The following is a 24,348-nucleotide window of genomic DNA, read 5'->3' on the forward strand; positions in this document are numbered from 1 at the left end:
AGAAGTTCTCATTAGGACCGTCTCTCAGAATTCCCCCACTGACACTTAAAAAGAAAATGTTTTCAGCCCTGATGGTTGTGGACATGTGTCTGAAAATGCGACAGCCACAACTGCTAACTCTGCCATCCAGTTGTCATACTAACAAAGGCCACCCAGATTTTTGAGTGGTGAACCACCAGGAGGGGTGTGTGGGCCGTCCCACATCAAGAAGGAAAAATTATTTGTTGTTTTTGTTTTATGGCATTGGATCCAAAGTGGCCCTTCCACAAACAGGAAACTAAAATTATTACAGTGGTACCTCTGGTTGCAAACGGGATCCGTTCCGGAGGCCCGTTCGCAACCTGAAAAACCCACAACCTGAAGCGGCGTATCTGGGTAGGTGCGCGGCGCAATTTGGCGCTTGTGCGCATGCACAAGGAGCAATTTAGTGCTTCTGCGCATGCGCGAGCAGCGAAACCCGGAAGTAACCCTTTCTGGTACTTCCGGGTCGCCATGGGACGCAACCTGAAAAGATGTAACATGAAGCAAACGTAACATGAGGTATGACTGTAATAGTATGATTATTGAATTTATATACCGCCCTATACCTGGAGGTCTCAGACCTCCAGCAGACACTCAAGTTGGCAGAGGATGTGATGAGAGAGGCAATCTTCACCTTCTCCCTTTTCCCTGCCCCAACTCCCACATTGTTCCAGAGACTTTGCTTCCCCAAACACAGGGGTTTCTGGAGGAAAGAAGAATCAGTAAAAAAAAAAACCACCCCATTTTTAAAAAAATGCCTGCGCCTTTTCTCCAGTTCAAAGTTCCTAGGAACTCTATCCCAGTAAAACAAGCGTAGCTTATTTACAGCTGGGGAAGCACTGATGGCATACATACCAAGCAAATATGGTGGTTGCCATTGCTAAACAATGGGGAGGAAGAAACCCTTACAGATCTACTACAAATTGGCAAGAGATAAGGATGTATGAGCAGCCCTCCTGGATCAGGGCCAACAGCCCATCCAGTCCAGCATGCTGTCCTCAGAGAAGACTGTAAGAAGGACCTGGGTGTAACAGCACTTGCGATTCCCAGCAGCTGGTACTGAATACTACCTCCCACAGCAGGTAGAAGATAGCTTCATCCTCCAGGTATTGGTCCAATTCTTCTTTTGAAGTCATTTAAGTTGGTGGTCACCAGTATGACCTTCTTCTGTCTCTCTTTGAGTATTCAGCTTTGTTAGACAGACCTGGGTTCTAGGTATTAAGAGGAGAAAAATTAAGACTCTGCCCCACTTTCTCTACATTGCGCACGAGACCTTCCAGCAGCTAATAAAAGCTTTCCTCTCCAATGAGCCTTTTGTTTTGTAGATGCTTGCCCTATTGTATTGGTTTTAATTATCCCTGCTTTTTTTTAATAACTTTTATTGCTGCTGGTGGCGCGTTTTTGTTGAGTTTTGTTTTTCTACTGCCATCCTGGCGCTTTTGTAATTGATACTTTTAAATTGTTCCTATATGGTTTGATTTGCCATTAGCTACCCTTGAGCTTTTTTTTTTTAATAGAGGTAAGACTGGGCACAAACATTTCAAATAAATTAATTAAATAAGCCACCCCATGGTGCTTCTGTGATATTATTATTGTCATCGTCATCACCTATCAATTTATGTACCACTTACATTCCCGAATGACCTCTAAGTGATTTACATGAATGAAATCAGTTGCAACATATTGACACATAATTAAAACGCACAATAAAAGAACTCCATCAAAACATTAGAAACATCCGTGAATAAAATAATTAAAGAAGCCCATTAAAAGGCATAACAGTGAAAACAGATAAATTGAAAACAAGAAGATCAGAAAATTCAAGTCAAGGGGAATGCTTGTCTAAGCCGGTGGAATGCCAATGCTGATGGAGCCTCTCATATTTCTGCAGAAAAACAAGGCTATATTGCAGGGATGCTGTTTTGGACTACAACCTTCATGATTTCTGCCAGCTGGCCATGCTAGCTGGGGCTAATGGGAGGTGGAGCCTATCAAGATATGGAGGGTTACAGGCTCCTCACCCTCATATATTTGAACCCACTTGGACCCTTAGACCAGCGTGGTGTAGTGGTTAAGAACAGTTGACTCGTAATCTGGGGAACGGGGTTCGCTTCCCCGCTCCTCCACATGCAGCTGCTGGGTGACCTTGGCCAGGGGCGCCGACTTATAAAAAATATTGGGGGGGCCCATACCGGGGTCCTGCCGCTGGTTCGCTTGGGTAGCCGGGAGAACGCAGTTCGAGGTGGCGGTGTTGGGGAGAGACCCTCGCTCAGGGCGCCACTAGACTTGGCGGCCGGCGGCCTATCTGGGGGGTTTTGGAGCGTATTTCGGCGGAGCGATTGGGGAGGAGGGGGCTTGTTGCCGGATTCTTCAGCTGGGCCGGAGATCCGCTGCTGGGGGGTCCCTGGGCCGAGTTGTGAGCACGGCCTGCTGAAGGGAGATCCAGCCGATTGCGCGACGGGGACGGCCGGGGCTCTCCGGCTAGGGCGCGCGGCTGGCTGGCTGGCGAGGGAGCAGGTGGGGAGGAGGCGGGGGTCCTCACTCTCTTAGGAAACGCACCCGCGCGCCCGATTGCCACGAAGTCCGAAGGGTGCGTGTGTGGAATTAAAAAGCAAAAACGAGATACGGGCAGGGCAGGCAAAGAGTTTTCTGCAAGAGGATGGAGGGCAGGTTGAAGAGAAAATCACTCAGGATGAGACAGTCAAATCAGCCATGATAAAATGGGCTCAGGATATTGGGTATAACATCATGTTTGAGGACTGGGAAAGGTTATGGACCACCGGAATGAAATTCACGGCATGTAATGCCTTGAAGGAAAATATTATGAAAATGATTTATAGGTGGTACATGACCCCAGTCAAGCTTGCAAAAATATATCACCTGTCTGATAATAAATGTTGGAAATGTAAGGAGGCTGAAGGGACATTCTTTCACCTCTGGTGGACTTGTCCAAAAGTGAAGACCTTCTGGGAAATGATCTATAATGAGTTAAAAAAGGTATTTAAGTATACCTTTCCCAAGAAACCAGAGGCCTTCCTCTTGGGCATTGTTGGCCAGAAAGTGTTAAAGAAGGATAGAACTTTCTTTATGTATGCAACTACAGCAGCAAGAATACTTATCGCAAAATATTGGAAGACACAAGATTTGCCCACACTGGAAGAGTGGCAGACGCAATTGATGGACTACATGGAACTGGCTGAAATGACTGGCAGAATCCGAGATTTGGGAGAAGAAACAACGGAAGAGGACTGGAAAAAATTTAAGGACTATTTACAAAAACAATATAAGTTGTATGAATGTTAAAAATTTACACGATTCGGAAACTATAGCTTCAGCAATTAGATTTGGGAAACAGGAAATTATATTTTAAGTAAGAAAAGGTCAAAATCTAAGGTAATACTATGTTTAATTTAAGATATAAGTAACTGATGAAAAGTATGTTAAATTTAGAGGTATAGTATTTGAAAAGTACAAAATAAGGTACGAAACAAGGTAATAATTTGCTGATATCTTTATTATAAAGAATGCAGGGTAAGGGAGATGCGAGGAAGTCCAGTTAGTTATATAAAAAATGTGTTGAATGGTTGGTTTTCTTTTCTTCTTTTTCTTTTTTTCTTTTTCTTGTTCTTTTACTTTTTTCTTCAGTGTATGTTTCTAACTTTGTATTTGAAACCTTAATAAAATATTTATAAAAAAAGAAGAAGAGAAAATCCTTTCGCTTTTCTGGGGCTCAGGGAAGTCTCAGAGCCGGAGGTTGGGGAAGGGACCCCCTTTGCTCTGCCCTCTTCTCCAGTCTTAGATTTGCATGGGGGTCCCCGCCCAAGCTTGCCTGGCCACCGGGCCACACAAGGGCTGCGCTCTACGCGGCACACCTTGCTAGCCGCGCAGCTGTCCTCCGCGGCTGCGGAGCGGCCCTGCGCCGGTGCCCAGCCCCTCTGGGCGCCCGCTGCGCTGCCAATGACAAGCGGGCGACGTCGCGGGCGGGGAAGGCGTCGCTTTCTTTCCCGATCCTGCATCCTCCCAGTCTTCAAGCCCTTTTTTGGGTTGGAAGCTCGTCTCGTTCGCCCTTCTCCTTTCTTCACCCTGCGCGCAATTTTCCTCCCTCGTCTCCCTCCCCATTTCTCCTTCCTTCCTTCCTGACTGACTGACGGGCTTGGGCTCGGGCTCAGGCTCGGGCTCGGGCTCCGGGTCGGGCTCAGGCTCAGGCTCGGACTCGGGCAGCCACAGCGTCGGCGGTGTTGGCGATCGGCGGCGCGGGGGGATGGCCCTCCCGGGGGAGCCGGCGCTGCTCAATGGGGTTGCCAAGGAGACAGGCCGGCCGCCCTCCTCCCCCGGCCCGGCGCCCACCGCCGCCCGAGATTATTGGGGGGGCTGAGCCCCCCCAAACGAATTTTTGAGGGGGCTCGGGCCCCCTCAAGCCCCATGGAGTCGGCGCCTATGACCTTGGCCTACTCATTTCTCTGAAGTCTCTCAGCCTCACTCACCTCACAGAGTGTTTGTTTTGGGGGAGGAAGGGAAAGGAGAATGTTAGCCGCTTTGAGACTCCTTTGGTAAGTGATAAAGCAGGATATCAAATCTAAACTCTTCTTTTCTTCTTAGAGCAAGGCAGAAAAAGTAGTTTAAAGCGCAAACTGCTGTGCACAACCTCGATGCACAAACTCTTTTCTCCCACCATCTCGGCACTGAGATGCTGGAACAGCAACGGAAGGGGGAAAAGAAAGGAAGAGGAAAGAAAAATGACAGGCAACTGAAAGCTGTAAAATGTCAACCTGATGGAGAGATTTGGAAATTCGAAAGGAAACAGATCAGAGTTACAAGGGAGAAGCATCCCAAATGGAAGCAGCCCAAATGGTATCCTATTAAAAATTGCGGGGAAGCAGGGAATGCCTGGGAAGAAGGTACCCACTTGTGACAAAGCATCTCTGGAGTGGTCCTAAATGGCGTGCCCTTGGAAATCCAGGGCTACCCAGTTTAACCATGAATATATAGCACACCGTAAGAAAAGAAAGGGACGCGGGCGGCGCTGTGGGTTAAACCACAGAGCCTAGGACTTGCTGATCAGAAGGTTGGTGGTTTGAATCCCCGCGACGGGGTGAGCTCCTGTTGTTCAGTCCCTGCTTCTGCCAACCTAGCATTTCGAAAGCACGTCAAAGTGCAAGTAGATACCGTATTTTTCGCTCTATAAGACACACTGGACCATAAGATGCACCCAGTTTTTGGAGGAGGAAAACAAGGGAAAAAAATATATGCTGAATCTCAGAAGCCAGAACAGCAAGAGGGATCGCTGCGCAGTGAAAGCAGCAATCCCTCTTGCTGTTATGGCTTCTGGGATAGCTGCGCAGCCTGCATTCGCTCCATACACACATTTCCCCTTACTTTTTGGGAGGGAAAAAGTGAGTCTTATAGAACAAAAAATACGGTAAATAGGTACCGCTCCGGCGGGAAGGTAAATGGTGTTTCCGTGCGCTGCTCTGGTTCGCCAGAAGCGGCTCAGTCCTGCTGGCCACATGACCCGGAAGCTGTACTCCGGCTCCCTCGGCCAATAAGGCGAGATGAGCGCCACAACCCCAGAGTCGGTCACGACTGGACCTAATGGTCAGGGGTCCCTTTACCTTTACTAAGAAAAGAAAGGGCTGCAGGTACGCAGAGTTATTCTTTTTTAAAAGTTTTTCACCCAGAAAAGCTGGATCCTGCCATTTTGGCAGGCTGTGAACATTAGTCCAACGTGTGCACAATTCTCCTTTCTTTGCATACATTTGCTCTGCATTTATTTTTTACTACAGTGCATAATATACTCTGGTCCTGCAATCAGGAGTGGAAGGGGAACTGGACACTGCAGCCCTGTTCCCAACCAACTACTGGAAATCCCTACTTCTCTTTGACTTCTAAGAATTCAACCATCACACTTTCAAGCGTAATCTTCACAGCCATAAAAGACTGGAAACTCTGATAAAAAATTAAACCAGAGATTCTCAGGAAGCTGAATTCTCCAGTACTCTATTCTGTTTGCTCTCTCTACACTTATTTATACTCCAAGGTAGAGACCGATTTCCCTCTCCCCCTATAGTTCTTTCAAAGGGGTGAGGGAAGACTCCATCCATCCATCCATCCACCCACCCACCCATCCAATTATTTATTTATTTATTCATTCATTCATTCATTCATTTATTTATACCCCACCCTCCCCGGCCAAGACCGGGCTCATCCTGCTCCAAGAGGAAGAGGGCATCCCCACTCCTTTAGCACATGATTAGCAGCCCAGTGGTATGTGAACTGGACACCATTATCCTCATGTGAGAACATTTGCCAGAGGTCAAAATGCCACCATTTATATTCTTTTTCTGATTGCTGTGTCTCCAACACAGAACACCACTTTTGAACGGAGGTTGTTTGCAGGCACATGGATGAGAGCCAAATTATTCTGTCTCCATATATCTGCATGGAAAACAGCCCTTGATTTACTCCTAGGTAAGCAGGTGTAGCATCACAGCTCAAGTGATCCAAGGGGGTTTCAGTCCTCCCTCTCAAAAGCATCCCTCGGACCCCCCCCCCCAATCGCTCTGCTAATCTTCCTCCATTCTCTTACAAGAATTATTTTAGTATTCATACCATGGGCACACCAAGAGTTTTACTTAATTTGTTCCCACAAAGGCTAAGAGAATCTGACAATTAATAAGAGTTAGAAACAGGTTTTCTTACACTCATAATGAGTCTCGTGTCTTTCATTATGATCCACATGCTTATATTAATTTTCAGCGATTATTTGCCATATCAGATGCTATCAGGCTCCTTATTGTTCTTCTTCTGAATACAGGATTTTGATGGCCACCATCTCCCTGCCCCACTCAGGCCATTCCCAAAGTAGTAAACTGAAAATGAGAATGCATTATTCCCCTTTTAAGGGGAATCCAAATAAATGGCACCACCCAAAACAAATCCTATAATTATATTTCCCCACTTGGATTAGGCAAATTGATATTATTATTATTATTATTATTATTATTATTATTATTAAAGAAAAGACCTCATCCACCAGCACCCCGTATAACACTGTATGGCAAATCAAAGACACAAAGAAACCGCGTCGCATATGGGCTGCCTCTGTGGAAAGAAAGCAAAGCATTTTTTATTTTTTATTTTTGCCTTCTGAAGTGCAAAATCCCTGCTGCAAAACCCAGAATTGTTCTCCCCTTCATCTGCTAATAATGAGTTTGATTTGCAGAGGCAAGCTCCGATTTGGCATCTGCAGAAGATATCGGGTGCAATTTCGGATGGCGCACTTTGCAACAGCTAAACATCAAATTCCTCCGCTGCACCTGTAAATCAGGTACTGTTATCAAATGTGGCTGCAGTTATCTGTGGGTGCAAAAAAAAATGTTTAAAAAAGCCAAAAGCCAAAGAGAAGCCGTTCTCTGGGTGGGGAGTAGCGGGGGTGGGAGCTGAGGCCTCCAGGTGCACTTATTGCATCTTTCTGAATGCCTGATTGCCCAGGTAAGGTCATTTGTATTCCAAGTGAGAGGACATCATATGTTATTGAGTTCTGTCAGAATCATAGAATTGTAGAGGTGGAAGGGCCCACGGGGATTGTCTAGTCCAGGGGTCAGCAAACTTTTTCAGCAGGGGGCCGATCCACTGTCTCTCAGACCTTGGGGGGGGTCTATATTTGGGGGGGGGGATGAACGAATTCCTATGCCCCACAAATATCCCAGAAATGCATTTTAAATAAAAGGACACATTCTACTCATCTAAAAGCACGCTGATTGCCAGACCGTCCGCGGGCCGGATTTAGAAGGCGATTGGGCCGGATCCAGCCCCCGGGCCTTAGTTTGCCTACCCATGGTCTAGTCCAACCTCCTGCAATGCAGGCATCATCTGCCCCACAAGGGGCCCGAACCCATGGACTTAAGATTAAGAGTCTTTGCTCTACCAACTGAGCCATCTCAGTCCGCTAAAGAGAGGCTGCAGTGACCTGCTTGGCCCCTTCTCCACGCTTAGCATCGGCACAATAGCATTCTCTTAGACCAGGCATAGGCAAACTCGGCCCTACAGATGTTTTGGGACTACAATTCCCGTCATCTCTGACCACTGTTCCTGTTAGCTAGGGATGATGGGAGTTGTAGTCCCAAACACATCTGGAGGGTCAAGTTTGCCTGTGCCTGGCTTAGACCTACATAGCTTCTACAAGGTTGGGGTATCATCTGTCTCCATCAAGCAAAAGCTTGTCTTGATTTATGTGCCCAATTCCACTTTACAGAAAGTACTGGAATTCAGGTTTCCTTGGCGCTGAATCTGGGATATTTGGTGCCCCACTTTTTTTTTTTTAAGAGACAGGCAGAGAATAATCTTAACACACCCCACACCGACATTCTCAGAAGTCACAAGAATGCTGCAAAAAATTACATGGAATGGAGATAAGCAAATCTATACCCCTACATAGATAGAACACGTTCCAAGCTCCATTTCTGCAGCCGGAAAGTATTCATGTTTACTTTGAAGCCTCCCCTAATTTCCAGTAAGATTTACTGCTTAACAAGCATATTTACGCAGGCAGCAACAAATCCACTTATTAAGGGAACGTTCCCCTGGTTTGGATAAGATTAGAAGAAATGCAAGATATCCCTGTAAGTTTCTTATCTCCCCAAGTTCTGCAGGACAGGCAAAGCCTTCACTCTCACACACCAAAGTTTGGAGAAAGCAAATCTCTTTGCTGTTTCTAACCTTTTGCAGCACCCCAGCGCAAGTGAGATCAAATCCTTCATCTCCCCTAAAGCTCAAAGACAAAGGGACCGGTTGATGGGGAGAGCAAAACTACAGGCTGCTTAGTAAGCCGAGAGAGTATTTGGAGACCTCTGTTGTTTAGCAGTGCAGCCCAAGAATGAGAGCCACAACCTGATGCACGCTTACCTGTGTAAACCCCACAGAACTCAATGTAACTTATTTACAGGTAAACATGAACAGGTTTGCACTGAACATCTGCATGCAACGGACCATCAGGCTCAGCCACCTACCAAAATAAAAAGTCTCCTGATCTAAAATGTGCACAATATTTCTGAATGACTTTAGATTGTATCTCAAACAAAAGGAAACAAAAAAAGAACGTGGGCCATTGATTTGTGTCCACATTCCAATGACCAACTGCAATTTAATGGGAGGAGCTGGGAGAGGAAACTGAAGACTCATTCTAAGCAGAGCAAGTTATGCAGCCGGCAAGAGGGAAGGTTATCAGCGGCAGACATCAATGCTCAACACATACACATTCCAGGAACTCAAATGGGTTTTTAATTGGGTGCAAGCATACAATGGGAACCTGCATATGATCGCGGTTTATAGTGAACTCTGTGTCAAAAGGCACAAATCCAAGCATATAATTATAACCCGTTACAATTATGTAGGGGAAATGGGGAAAAAAGAAAAAGAAAAAGATACAATCCAATCTGGAAGCCTGCTCAATTGACATTCTTGACACACTCAATACTTTTGTTTCATAGCAAGCTAATCAACCAAATCAGGGCTAATTCTGTTCCATTCAATTGAACAGAAAGTATGAGACAAACAAGTAAACAAACAGGAAATTTGCTTACGGAAGAGTTTTTAAGCCGTTATGTGTTACCGATACTGTTCAAAAGGACAGAGGGGCGGGGTGAGGGGGAATAAGAGAGAGAAAAGGAAACTTGTTTGAACAAGCGAATTCAGCCCTGCATAGATTATTATTAGCTGCCTTACAAGAATGATTTTATCAGTCGCGCACGGCAATTCCTCTTATCAGCTTAGAGGGGAAAGTGGTCTTTGCAACAGACTCGGCCAGACCAACGGGGTTCAAAGAACAAGAAACAAGATTTGGGAAGGACTGCTGCAAAATCTCTTTTTTTATAGAGATTTTGAGCAGAGGCTGGATGGCCCACTTACGGGGGATGCTGTCATAGTGGACTTCCTGCTATCAGAAGAGGACTCAACTAGATTGCCTGAGAGGTCCTTTCAAACTCTAATAATTTCAATGACACCTGAGGTAGGACTTTTAAAAAAGGTGCATGCTGTTACATCACCTGAGGCTTTTACGGCACTGCAGAAGCTGACAAGATCAATCTCATGCACACACACAAACAGAAATTTTAGGTATCAACAATGGCAGGTGTGTGCAAAGCATCATCTTCCTATCAAGAAAGATAGGGGCGCTGAAGGGGTGCTGCGCAGAGGGAGAGATTTTACTTCTTGTTGTTCTCCCCCTCTAAAACTAGGTGCGTCTTATGGTCGAGTACGTCCTATAGAGCGAAAAATACGGTATTTATTTTTGCCCGACACCTAAAGACATGCAATGATGGCACAACAAAAGAAAATGCAACAATTTTTAAAAATATTACACACTAGTCCCAGATGAAAGGTGTTTCCAAGGATGAGCACCGTGAGTCAGAGCCTAATCTCTAAAGTTCTTCCCAATTTCATGGCACACTATAGAAGGTGTGGCATTTAGAAGAATTCTTGTGACACAGCAGGCCTCCACAGCTTCAACAAGTAATAATAATAAAAATAATAATAATAATTTAATATTTATACCCCGCCCATCTGGCTGGGCTTCCTCAGCCACTCTGGGCGGCTTCCAACAAAATATTAAAATACCGTAATACATCAATACAACAAGCAAAGAAGGATTGCTACAACAGAAAAATAAGAGCAACTTTGGTCTCTAAAAAGATTGCCTGAACATCAGAGTTATAAACCAAGCAAGATGCAATGAGGGGAGGTGAACAGGAGTTAAGACGTGATATAATTAAATATCCAAAATGCCTGCTCCGTATGTCATCCCTGGTTTATTTTACAACCATTTTAAAATGCATTTTTGAAGGAGGAAGGAAAGGAAGGGGCATCTTCACCTGTTCAAAAGAAATGTGGGGGGGGGAGCTTGCTACAAGCATATTTAGGCTCGATGTGGTCCCCCCCCCCCAAATTCGTATTATCCACAGCCAGGTAGAGCCTTTTATTGGATCAAGGTCTCTTTGCAAAACAGGAATTTCTTCCCGTGTATTTCTCTGCCTCTCTCTCTCTGCGCACGAAACATGTCAAATCTTGCTCGGCTAGCCACGTCCTCTGCCTTGAATTCCTCCATCAAGAGAAGCCTGCTTTCATGACTCCACACTGGAATTCCTACCCACCCTGCTTTGAACCGTAAGGTCTACTGGACATTATGGGAAATGGCAAGGCTTAATAAAGAACAATTTGCTGGCGAACTGAGAAGAGAGAACAGCACCCAGGAATAGCAGCAACAAAGAGACACATTGATATCAGGACCTTATAAAACTATGTTTTACATAGACACAGGCTCCTCCTATGTTCCCATGCAAATTTGCAAGAGGCAACCAAGTTCCTCGTCAGATAACAATCCATGAAACCCTATACCTAGCACACTCCTCAGTTGGTACAAATAAATGTTTTATCTACAATTTTAGTAGAAATGTGCTCATAGCAGATTAGGCGGTTTTCCCAGCTATCACAATATTATTTGTTCCGACTGGCAGTAGGATCCCTCCAGTCTTTCCTGTCACCTGAACCTTTTGACTGGAAGCCAAGGGACTGAACCCAAGACCCTCTCTGCACACAGAGACACACAATACTACAGAGCTGATGTGTTAAAGTCCACTAACATTCACACTAGGCTGGTTCTAATTGGCACCCCTGTACGCATGGAAAGATGCAAATCTAGCAGAGATGCCCACTGTCAGAAGATAAGGGGATGTGATTTCGACCAGTTGCCCCTTACCCCTGAAATCCACTCACTTCCTATCCCTGCTATAGACCCTCAAGTCTCTGGAACTGATTTGGCAGGGCATTAGGAACTGAAGGTGGCCAAAAAAAGGGAACTGGAAGAATTGCTTCAACTCCGCTAAATCACAATGCCCTTCTATGATTGCAAAGTACCATCTGGTTCCCCGTTACCCCCAGTTAGCCTGGAAGGATAACTTTATTTTTTGAGAGAGAGAGAGAATGTTTTTTTTCTTTTCCCTAAGACGTTATGCATTCATAGGCAGGCAACACATAACTTAAGGTTATGCTCATTAATCCTTGTGATGTGAAGTAATCTACAGCTGATGCAACTGATTGCATTGCCACACATAGAAACAGTTACGGGCTATGGACAAAACATACATACACGCAGACAATAAGTAGTCTGTTTAGCAATACAGAAAATGCTGCTTTAACTACATAGATAAACATGCAGCTATTAATCACTTATTATTACAGAGACGGCTGCCTACCTACCTGCACTGACAACTCCTTGGGTATTCCTGGTAAAGCTGCTAAGCAGATAATGAACAGAGAAAACCCTCAGGAAGTCAGATTTCAGCTCGACGTCAAACACCCATCCATTAAGTTAAGTAAATGCTTGATGCTATTTATCTTAAAACAGCACATTGGCTCAAAATAGACTTGCCGGCCCAATTCATAAGTGGCAAGGAAGACGCCAGTTCTCTGCAGCTGAATCCCATGCAGTTGAAGGCAACATCTGAGTCAAAGGGTATCTGGTCGCAAGTGTTGCTCCACCCTCAACGTGCAAGCGAATGACCCGGGTGCAAGGAATTCCCATGTGAAAACAATTCAGCCTAAACATTAGCAACACTCTTCCGCCATCAGTCTGGTCTCAGGAACACTGGGTCCTTCTTAACCTGCTCTGCCTCACCTGCAGCAAACTCCTGGGTCACTATTATAATCAGTAATTGCTCTAGGGATGCCAACAGAATGTTTGCAAAAAGGGGAAGATTTTTGCGTTTACACATTAACACCGCATGGCCTCAACCTAAAGGACAGTACCAACATCACTTTCCTTCCGCAATTAAAGACCTTTTGAGCCCTCTATCTGCAAGCTCTAAACCTGCCAGCTTGGAAACAGCACAATTTTCTCCCGATGAAGGCAAAACCAAAGCCTTTTGCTATAAGAATTAAAAATTTCTGTTTTGCTACTCACTGTTATGAGTATATGGTTTTAGTGATTAACCGCATCGAACTAGGATCCAGAACAAAGTGTTGTTTGGTGCTTTCATTATTGCGTCTTATAACGTAATATATCTAATAAACATTATATTACAATATTTAGTCGGCCAAAGCAGCTGCACCCATTGATTTCAGCTGCCATGCCGAAGAACTGACGACCCTTCATTGCTTTTTGATTTGCCGATTAAGAACCTGACCCCTCAATTACTCCTGTTTTCTGACATTTTGCCATTCGAAAGAGGATCCTCATCGCCAAACCATTTCCTTGCCAGCAATCACTTCCACTCAGTGAGGGCATCCAAGAATAAACAAGGCAACTATGGGGTGTAGCACTCATTAGGCCGAGGGGGCTGGCATTTGTCCACAGACAGCTTTCCAGGCCATGTGGCCAGCAGGACTAAACCGCATCTGGTGCAATGGGGTACAGTGACGGAAACCAGAGTGCATGGAAACACCTTTTACCTTCCCACCGCAGCAGGACCTATTTATCTCCTTGCGCTGGTGTGCTTTCAAACTGCTAGGTTGGCAGAAGCTGGGACAGAGCAATGGGAGCTCACCACCATCGCAAGATGAGTGTCACACCCCATAGTCGCCTTTGGCTGGACTTAACCGTCCAGGGGTCCTTTATCTTTTTCAAATTATCAAGAATAAGCATTTTTGAGTTTTGCAGAATCAGTTCCACAGGTGCCATGAGAAGCTGTGTGTTCACACAATCGTGAAACACCTAGTGTACAGGGCAAAGAAGACATGGACCACTAATATGCACACATACAGAGTAATGCACACTCTTCCTCTTTTAAACGGAGTGGACAGTCCACCTTGCAGCTTCATGGACCATTGGCATAGGAAATTGGGCTCAGTGGACATGTGCCAAGGACTCTAAATCTTCCAGACCCAATTCCTTCCCCTCCCCATTCAAAAAGCAGCAGACCATTTGCTTCTCTTCAGCCTAAAAAATAAAAAAGCAAGACGCAACACCTAGGCCCATATTACAAAGCACACTACCCAAGCATTTATATGATTCAGAATTAATGGCACTAAAAACAAACCTAAAGAGGCGATACAGAGGCATATGTATTAACATAATGTATACTAGATACATACGCACAGAGAGTGCAAGTCGCTCCTTAAATCCCGTTTGCGAGTATTCTAATCAAGATAATGCAATTCATTTTAGTCGGCATCAGCTTTATCTGCTGAGATGCATAACTTTGATGAAAATTAATTAGTTCAGTGCTGCAGATGGATTTCTTAATAGAACTTGGGAAGACTGAGCCAAAACATGTCAAACACTCACTAAGCATATTGCAAAAATGTTGGGGACTTATTAGGACAGATTTGGGGATGGCGGAAGAAACATGGGAAAAAAGTGGGGTGCTGGACAGTTCTCTCGGCAGAATTTAACGGCCAGCAACTTTTACACTTAGGTTTTTCCTCCAATTTGCTAGTCAAACAGATTTTGCAAATGATTATAATTTACAGCCTGATCCTTTCCAGGTGTATTAAAAACAAACAAAAAATAATTACCCACACAGAGTCCAATTTCAGTGGGGTTTAACCCCAAGGATACACAATCAAGATTGCAGACTTAGGGTACAAGCCTACTCCCATTTACCAGAGAAGACGACCTATGGAACGTAATGGAGATTTCCTTCTGCGTAAATCAGGTGCAGAGGATTGTTCATTGAAGTCACAAGCCTGCACACACTTACCTGAGAGTTAAGAAACATTTAATCCCAGGGGGCTTGCACAGAGTAGACATGCCCAGGATTGCAATCTCACTCTGCTAACACAACACAATAACCCTTTTTTTTAAGAAGAGAAAAGGAGAAGTGAATCTAATTGTGAAGTTTACACTTGCTTTCCCTTGTTCAGCCACTCAGTGTCTGCCTTGCCAGGATCAATGTTGCCAGGCCAACAGGTCACCTGCAGAGTACCTGCAGTCCTGTCCATCACAGAAAACGAGGAAAGGTAAATTCCTCTGCAAATTCAATATCAAACACGAGGTGAAACTAGGAGGCACAGGAACTGTGGCCTCACCCAACTGCGTTGAGGCAAGGTAGCCCATTCCTCAGTTTGAGAATGGTGCATCTTCAACTTATAGAGCACCAGCCAAAAGGAACTATGAATTGGATGCCGAAATCATTGAGCACTCCACTCACAACAGCAAGATTTGTGTGGAATCTTAGGGCAGATGTAATGGCTCTCCTGCTGAATAGCTCAGTTGATAGAGCAGAAGACTCTTAATCTCAGGGCTCTGGGTTTGAGCCCCACATGGGGCAAAATATTCCTGCATAGCAGCGATGACCCTCAAAAATCCCAGCTCCACAATTCTACGATCTCTGGCCACTGGTATACATTGCCTCTGCCCACAGAGGTTCCACGCAGCTGTTTGCAAGCCCGAAGAAACCAGCCATGAAGAGGCTAATGCACCAGGAATTTATGTGTTCTTTCCAAAAAGCTCTCAACATTTAGATCAAGGGATAATAGGAGGACAGATGTTTCTGGACTCCGAATCCTAACACCCCCAGGCGACATGGCCAATGCCTTGGGAGTTGTGGCCCAAGAACATCTGTAGGGTCAGAGGCTCCTATTCTCCAGCCGAAATCGAAGGCTAGGATTTTTTAAGGCAGTTTCGGGATACTCTTTGGAACTGTCACATTCTCTCTCGGAAGCAAGCCACCTCTTTCTCCCCCTCAAGGTAAAGAGAGTTAACAGAGGACAATCTCCTACAACTATCACATGTATGAGAACAGATATAATGTGCTTATAAAGAGATACCGCCAGGATTCTGAAAGTCATGCTTCCCCCAGGATGTGGCCTTGTCAGATTTCATAAACTATATGTGCAGAGCCAAGCATGGACGGGACTTGAATAGTGGGGGGGGGAGAGGGAGCGAGAGACAGTGTTCTGCACAGTAATGGCAAAATTCTATAAATCCACACTGAATCTGTGCCTTGGAGTGATTTCTAGGGGTGCCAACAGATGCTCACACAGGTGCCGTAAACGTTATTTATGGCATCTTGCAAAAGTAATCACAGCCACCTTTTCTAAAATACCACGAGTCAAAAAACCCCAAAGAGGACCCTGCTCTACCTCAGACAAAGCTGGGCATTTTTGGGTGCCTAAAACGAGGAAATGGAACCCTAACATCTTCTCCCAGGGGGAAATGACAGCACAAAGTCCTGGACTGAAATTCCCGGTTTCTGGGACTTGTGGCATCCCTTAGTCAAGGGACCGAGACCTCCAAGAGCCAACCCTTTTAAGCAGAGTGTGCTTCTAAACATAAATGAACCAAAGGGAGCTTAGCAACATACCCAAACTGGTAGGACTTAAAGGAATGGAAGCGTTAGACTAAGCTCAGATGGCAACACCAGAGTGGTAGATCATATTCCAAACAAAGAAATTCCTGAAAGCCTACAGGCATTTAAACCTCATTCTCTCAATCGCTCACCTCCTTCAAGAGACCCATTTACCCTGCACACTCACCCAAATATTCAAGGAAGAAGATCTTGAGTTATGCGTGAGCTGCAAAGGTTTGCAAATATGCGGGCATCACCAGGATGATATTCCCATGACCTCTAAATGCACATTATGCACACAGCCAACGGAATTGGCCCTCGTGGAGGAATCAGGTGCACTGCCAGTACAGATGTTCCTTATTTGGCTGCTCTTGCAGGAGCCTGTAATGTTCATTCTTCTAGTCCTAATCAAGCTTTCAAACTTTTCCATTTATGACTTACAAATTGACAATGGTTGCAGTCTTCCAACTTGTATCGCTGATTTTACGAGTCTCCCTAACCATCCCTGACACAACCTGATTTTGGACCAACATCTAAATAAAAGGAGTAAGCCTCCGCATTTGTTTCTCACATAGAAATCAAGCTGCTTTTACTTAGGGATCTCAGCTCTGCAAGCACAATCGTGGTCAGCATTTAAAGTTAACTAATGAGTTTCGAACAAGCTCATTATCACTACAACCCTACAGTGGCCATTTCTGCAAAGCTGTTGTCTCAACAGCATCTACATGCAAAAAGTTACATTCACAACTTGCAAGTTATACTGGAGAAGAGACACTAGGAATAGGAGCTTGGATGCAGAAGTAGCTCAGTTTACACCTGCTATTATTGACGCACCTGGGTAAGTGTATGAACTGCAATGAGCCCCTCTCTAGGTCTGGAGAAAGGGTTCTGTACAACTCAAAAGCTTGTAAATCTACTCTACTACTTGAGGAACCAACAGAAGGTACCACCCATATTACTCTGCAATTTATATTTCTTATCTAGATTGGTATTCATCCCATGGAGTTAAACGTATCAAAAGTAGGAGGGAGGAAAGACATGGAACAGAAAAACCACAGGAAACAAACCACAGGAAACATTTACACCGCTGGAAACAGCTGTCAACATGGAAATATGCAAAAGGTTTTGGAGCTGGACACACCTCAACGTTCCCTGGTTTCACAGCTGTTTTGTGCAAGAAAAATAAAGGTGAAGGCTGAGCTTCCATCCAGCACATAAATTAACCGAATCAGTACTGCAGCTGCATAACAAACTCATAGCCATCTAAATAAATGTTCACACCCACGCGTTTTAGCAAGTCATCAGATTTCTCTGAACTTTGTTCTAGGCATTATCCATCAAGGTTAAAAAGAAAATCGACACCACGCAGAAAGAAGCCTTTTGTGCAAACAGAACTATAAGGGAGCTAAGTTACAATGAACTTTGTTCAATTTCTACCCAGGATGGGTCACAGCTGACTAGGACACCACAGGTCACTCCACCTTCAGCTGCAGCTGAACCAAGGAAGCTTACAAGACGAAGCTGTGACCTGGCACACTTTTACCTCAGTAGGAAGCCCCAAAGAAATCAGGAAGATGCCCCTTGAACACTTCTTGTACATTCAGAAGCAAACCCCGGAGAATTCAGCAATATGTACGATGATGCAATCTTATGCATGCTTACTCTGCAATAAAATCAACGTTTTTTAGTGGGGCTCAAAGCGCACACAGGATCGCAATCTCCCAAGTATGCATAGGCTTTCATCCTGATTTCCAATTGGGGGGGTGCAATTCTCAAGTCATTTAAATGCCTCCACCCAACTCAAGGGGGGCAAATAAACCTGGTAGGCCCACACCTCCTATTTCACACTTTGAAAGATTTCCATTTATCCTGCTTGTAGTTTTGGGGGGAATTCTGTAGAAGAAGCAGGCCCGAACGGTGGGACTTTAAAGGGGGTTGCAGAGAGCCATTAAGCCGCCACCTTTTAACGTGCAAAGAAGGAATGAGACAGCAAGAGCAGCCACTTACTTTTCATATTCCGCGTTGTCCCTATCGCACCGTGAGTCTTTGTGCTTCTGCCAGTCTTTGCCGTGCTTGCAGGTGGTCAAGAGGACAACATCCTCCCCATTATGGACATGATATAAGGCATTCCTGGTGTCGGACCCTATCCCAGTCAGGTACCTTTTCCCCTTGAACACCAACATGTACTTCCTGAGAGGAGGGATGGTGTTAAACCTCAGGAAGCCCTTCTCCCCTCCTGTCCTCGGGTGATCCTTAGAAAAGAGCGGGATAGAGACGTCAAACTTCGGGCGGAAGTTTTCCGTGCTGATGCTGGCTTTGGCTAGCATGGCCTGGCCAATGTCGAAGCCCACGTCCTCGGTGTAGTCGGGCCACGTGCCGGAATATAAATTAAAAACTAAGTGGTTCCTACCATTGTTCCACAAGTGGAGGTTCTGGACCTTGGACCGCAGGTTGTGCACGTACTGGGGGGACAGCTGGTCCCTGTCTAAGGTATCCAGGCTGAGGACGAACAGGCAAGCTTGGCTGGGGTCGGAAGTATAAAACCGGGAGCCTTCGATGGCGGCGAGGATGTTTTGGTAACTCTCGGCGATCTTCTCCCCTTTCTGCTGAGGGTAGACGTACACCTTGAAGCCGTTCTTTTTGCAGAGGGCGAAGTCAAAGCAGGACTCCATGCGGCACTTCTTGCCCTTGTAGACGCTGGCGTTGGCGTCGCGCTTCTGCCGCGGGGAAGTGTGCATGTTGTACTCCTCGTTCTCCAGCTGCTCCCAAGGGACGAAGGGGCGCAGGGCGTCCGGGAATCGGGGCCAGTAGTGCTCGGGGCCGCCGCTGTGCTGCAAGCCATTCCTGCTACTGTGAGCCTCCCGTCTGCTTTGGCTCCTGGATGCTCTGAACTGCAAGCCTCCCAAGTAGAACAGCAGGACGACGAAAGTGCCAGCGGAGAGCAGGATGAAGTAGCGTTTTTTGGCCTGCATGTGTCCTATCTGGGTCGAGAGGATTGTAAATAAACACAAAGATCGCCCAAGTTTGCCAGTCGACACTTTCAGCTTGAGTCCGCCATCTTCCCGCCTGCAAAGACTTTAAACTCTCTTCTCCCACCTCCTCTTTATTCCTTTCCCAAAGCCTCGGACTGATGCAGCGCATGTGGGCGATTTCTTTAACTTTCTCCCCTCCGGTCTTTCATCTTTGGCTCGCACAATAGAGATTGGGGAGGGAGGGGGGAAGGGAGAGCGAGAAGGGAAAGGGAGAGAGAAGGGGGAAGACAGAGAGGAGAAGAAGGAGAAGGAGAGAGGGACTGAGAGAAGCAGGGGCAGGCGGAGAATAATCACGCCCAGCCCGGCTTTGGAGGGGAGGAAAGGAGGGAGCGTGGGGCTAGGAATTCCCTTGAAGGAGGAGAGAGGGAGAAGGCACCCGCTCCGGGAAAATGAAACCACCCAGCCCAGGTCCCCCTTTTCGCCCTCAAATCGGCTGTTACAAGATTGAGAAATCTGTCCCGCCCTCTCGCTCTCTCTTCCTCTCTCTCACACACACATAGGGAGCCGGTGCTTGCGGGTGATCAAGGTGCAAGAGCCGCAAGCAGCAACTTCAACTCACACACAACATTCCTCGGATGTCTTTTCCTAACACACAAAATAGGAAGGAGAGCGCTGGGGGAGGGGGGTGGAGGAGAGAGAGAGACAGAGAGGTGGGAGACGGACGGACGGACACACACAAACACACCCCGAGCCGCCCGGCTTTCTCCGAGCAAGTCGGTATATCACCAGCAGCCTGTGCAAGCAGCCGGCTCCGGTTCGCGGCGTAGCACCATCCGAGGCTCACATCTTCCAGCCCGAGCGCCGTAACCTGACGAATCCCTGCATTTCTCTCGCCTTCTTTCCTTGCAGCGGCTCCGCGGGGAGGAGGAGAAGGGAGGAGAGGGAAGTCTCTCTTCCAGGCTGCTCTGCGATCTCCCCCAACCAGAGAAAAGACCCGCCGCCGCCGCCTCTGCTGCTGCTGCTGCTGATGTTTCTTCTTCTTCTTCTTCTCCTTCTCCTCCTCCTTCCTTTGCCTTCGCGGCCGCCTCCTCCTCCTCCTCCTAGCCCCCGCCCCTCTCAACCATTCATTTCAGCGAGCGGCGATGGCACAGGAGCGCGCGCCCCCCCCTCCGGGAGGGAAAGGGGCTGGCTGGCTGGGAGGGAGGGAGGGAGGCTGACCCCCGCCTCTCCGAACGTTGCCGACCGCGGAGTTCCGACCGTCGAACGTTACCCGGTTCTGAATGTTACACTTGCAACATTCCATTCCCCGACACCACGGCGCTGACCTCATCCATCCACGCAGCCCGCTCGCCGATTGGCTGGGCGTCACGTCCGGAGGGGGAGGTGCTTCCGCTGCACCCATTCATAACCCCCCTCGAGCCGGAGGATACAGCTTTGCGGTAGATCCAATGGCCGTGGAAGCTTCTCTTCCTCCTTCCCACCCCCACGCCCCTTCTAAACCCACCCCTCTCGGAAGGTGCGTGCTTGGTGGGTGCGTGGGGTGATTTGCTCGAGGGGTGCACACCGGCTGCAAGAGGAAACGGCCTGCCCTTTCTCCTCCCGCCCCCCCCTGCAATCCTGCAATTAGTGACACTGATTTAAAGGGAGGACCCTAAGCGTGGATGGAGGGGGGACACGCATGCACGCACACCCACCCAAGTCTCTGGGAATTCGGCACCCACATCCACACACCCCCAAAAAAACTCCACCCCGGCCCCAGTGCAGGCAGCGACAAGAACCGGTTGCCTAGGGCACCGCCAACGTGTTTAGCGATTGTTGAGGGTGGGAGTGCCCGGGAAGAGGGAAAGACGCGCTCCGGTTCGCCTTCGGGGCAGCGGAGATCCCAGCCGAGTCAGCAAGAGGAGGGGGGAAGGGGAGGGAGAAGGGCGTAGCAGCTGAAAACAATTGCTGCGAGACGGCGGCGCTCCGGGGATGAGTTGCTGGCCCGCGTTTCCTTGCAGGTCGTGTCTCGTAGGGCCGCGCCGAAGCCTGCCAATCAAACCTTCGGCGGCGCTTGCTGCCGAGCAAAACCGTGCACGGAACCGTTAAGTCAGCACCGGCAGCCCGATGCTACCTGTGTACAGCCACGGTGCAAGCCTTCTAAACGGGTCTACTCGGGAGTAAGCCCCCGTGTGCTCAGAGGGACTTGCTTCCTCCCAGGGAGGTGAGCGGTTGCCTCTGAAATCGCGCTGGGTGGCCAATGTGGTTTGCTCTCAGATTAAGCAGAAGGCCCAGGTAGCAATTTTAAGGGTAGCGATTTAGGAGTCGGACCCACACTGAGTTCGGCGGGTTTACTTCTGAGTAAGCATGCACGAGTTGGGGCTGCCGGAGCGCTTTCGGAGGAGGGGGTTAGTAAATCCCGCCTGTCCGCCTCTTTAAACTCCCTGCCACCAAATATTTCAATAGCACTGGTGCAAAGAGACCTCTCCCTCCCTCCTCCCCAAAAGGCAATCGGGCTGTCCAATCTGGGTTCATTTGGAAAGATCAAGTAGCGAATCAACTGCAGTTAAAATAAGGGAGTCGGATCTGTCGAACCCAAGCGAACCTCTTCATGGAGGGGCGAGATAAAAAAATAATAAAGGAAAAACTGGCTTTTGGAGGAGATTGAGGAAAAAGGAGCAAGTTCGCTCCTCGTTTCTTCTTCGATAGGGAGACAAGTTTATACGTGCGCCCTCTACCGCACGGACTCCCGTATCAGCATATGGTACATCCCAGCAAAGCTTGCGTAGCCTTTTGGCACACTGAGCAGCAAGGCAGTTTTGTCAAGCGAGTGTGGGCTGGAGGGTTCTCTCCCGAAGCTCAAATTCCCCCCTCGAGTATCAAATGAGCTCCGTCTAGGAAGACTTGCCAGAACTGCAAAGCAAAAGTGTAGACCTGATCCCATGCATGCTTACCCAGAAGGAACTGCCACTGAATTCAGTTGGATTTGCTCCCAAGTGAATGAAATTTTAATGGACAGAAAGTCCAAACTGAGACAAAAAGGATATAATTCTGGTGCATCAGAATAGGTGGGTGGATAATACATAGATTTATAAGCTGTCACTACCCTCCAAAGGTGACTTCTGTACAATCATAGAACACAAACTTTTTAATAATAATAATGTAATAATACATAGCGTGTGCAACATAAGCCATAAAACCAGCTATACATGCTTAGAACTGACTCAACCAGTGTCATAAAATCAATTTAGAACCACCTCAACCTTTTACAGGACCACCAGCCAGAAAGCAGTGATCTCCATCCAATAGGTTAGAAGGCTTTTGAATGAGGATCAAACAAGCCAACGAAAGTTACCGAAATACTAGTTTTAGTTCAGTCCCAGCATTGACCAAATCAAATCTCAGAGGGGTTTACACATTCCAAGAAGCACAATACTTTGTAAAATACAGCAAGAATTGTACTAGGCTGTTGGGTGCTGGCAGAGATGGGAGACAGCTGCATTTCATAGAATCATAGAGTTGGAAGAGACCACAAGGGCCATCGAGTCCAACCCCCTGCCAAGCAGGAAACGCCATCAGACCACTCCTGACATATGGTTGTCAAGCCTCTGCTTAAAGACCTCCAAAAGAGGAGACTCCACCACACTCCTTGGCAGCAAATTCCACTGTCGAACAGCTCTTACTGTCAGGAAGTTCTTCCTAATGTTTAGGTGGAATCTTCTTTCTTGTAGTTTGGATCCATTGCTCCGTGTCCGCTTCTCTGGAGCAGCAGAAAGCAACCTTTCTCCCTTCTCTATATGACATCCTTTTATATATTTGAACATGGCTATATATCACCCCTTAACCTCCTCTTCTCCAGGCTAAACATGCCCAGCTCCCTTAGCCGTTCCTCATAAGGCATCATTTCCAGGCCTTTGACCATTTTGGTTGCCCTCCTCTGGACACGTTCCAGTTTGTCAGTGTCCTTCTTGAACTGTGGTGCCCAGAACTGGACACAGTACTCCAGGTGAGGTCTGACCAGAGCAGAATACAGTGGCACTATTACTTCCCTTGATCTAGATGCTATACTCCTATTGATGCAGCCCAGAATTGCATTGGCTTTTTTAGCTGCCGCGTCACACTGTTGGCTCATGTCAAGTTTGTGGTCAACCAAGACTCCTAGATCCTTTTCACATGTACTGCTCTCAAGCCAGGTGTCACCCATCTTGTATTTGTGCCTCAATTTGAAGACCATGCTTTCAGTGTTCAATGGAGTTAGCACATCACATGGCATCTTGGCATGTGGCAGAATTCATTCCTTCATACCAGTCTTCTGCTGTGAGGTCAGCTTCTTAGAGTCTCCTCCAGATCCCACTGCTAACTTAGTTACTATCTGCTTAACCTAAGGAGAGGATCTTCTCAGTGGTGGCCCCACATTTGCGGAACATAATTCCTTCCCCAGAGACACCTGCCTGGCACCTGTGTTGCTATCATTTTGGTACCATGTAAATACATTTTTTGTCCTTCCAGGGTTTCTCAATTTTTGAGTTTTAATCTTCTGGTCTTCACTACGATTGTGTTTGACTCTGTATTGATTTTATTGCTATTTTATTTGGGAAGAAACTGCCCTGCAGTCTGCCTGGGGGCAAAGTGCATTTTACAAATATATATAAAACAAATCTAGTACAAACAGGCTGACAAGTAGAAGCCTGGACAAATTATATCCAAAGCCTCGCTTGGCTTAGTTTAACAGACCAATACATGTCTTACACGGAGTCCTATGCTGAAACGCAATTACCGGTAATATTTGTCCATATCTGATGTACAAATCCCTAATTTGTACGTCCATAAAATGCAAAAACCTTCTACCCTGCCATTTGGTTGACCAATAAACTGAACTGATAAGGAGTGTGTGGGGAAACATAACCCGTGGGGAGAGGAAATGGTGTTTATTACCGGTATGAATTGACGCTGGAGGGCAGGTGTCTCAGCAGATGATCCTGCAATCTTGAACTCAAATTAAGTAATGGTTGTGTCAAGCAACATTCAAGGCAACCTGCGTCCAAGGTCTCTACTTGGCGGACGTGGGGAACAGAGAAGAAAAAGATGCAACT

General features: G+C 46.8%; 1 protein-coding gene across 1 annotated transcript in view; it reads right to left on the reverse strand.

Annotated features, from left to right (window-relative positions):
• EXT1 (exostosin glycosyltransferase 1) overlaps positions 1 to 20,578 on the reverse strand; it is a 277,208-nt gene extending 256,630 nt beyond the window's left edge. The window contains exon 1 of the mRNA XM_081204590.1: positions 18,312 to 20,578. Coding sequence (XP_081060716.1) covers positions 18,312 to 19,276 — 965 coding nt within the window. The 5' untranslated portion in view covers positions 19,277 to 20,578. The remainder of the gene's footprint in view (positions 1 to 18,311) is intronic.
• Positions 20,579 to 24,348: the final 3,770 nt, after the last annotated feature.

Source organism: Podarcis bocagei (genome assembly GCF_964188305.1).
Source record: "Podarcis bocagei genome assembly, chromosome: 8".
Classification (NCBI taxonomy): domain Eukaryota; kingdom Metazoa; phylum Chordata; class Lepidosauria; order Squamata; family Lacertidae; genus Podarcis; species Podarcis bocagei.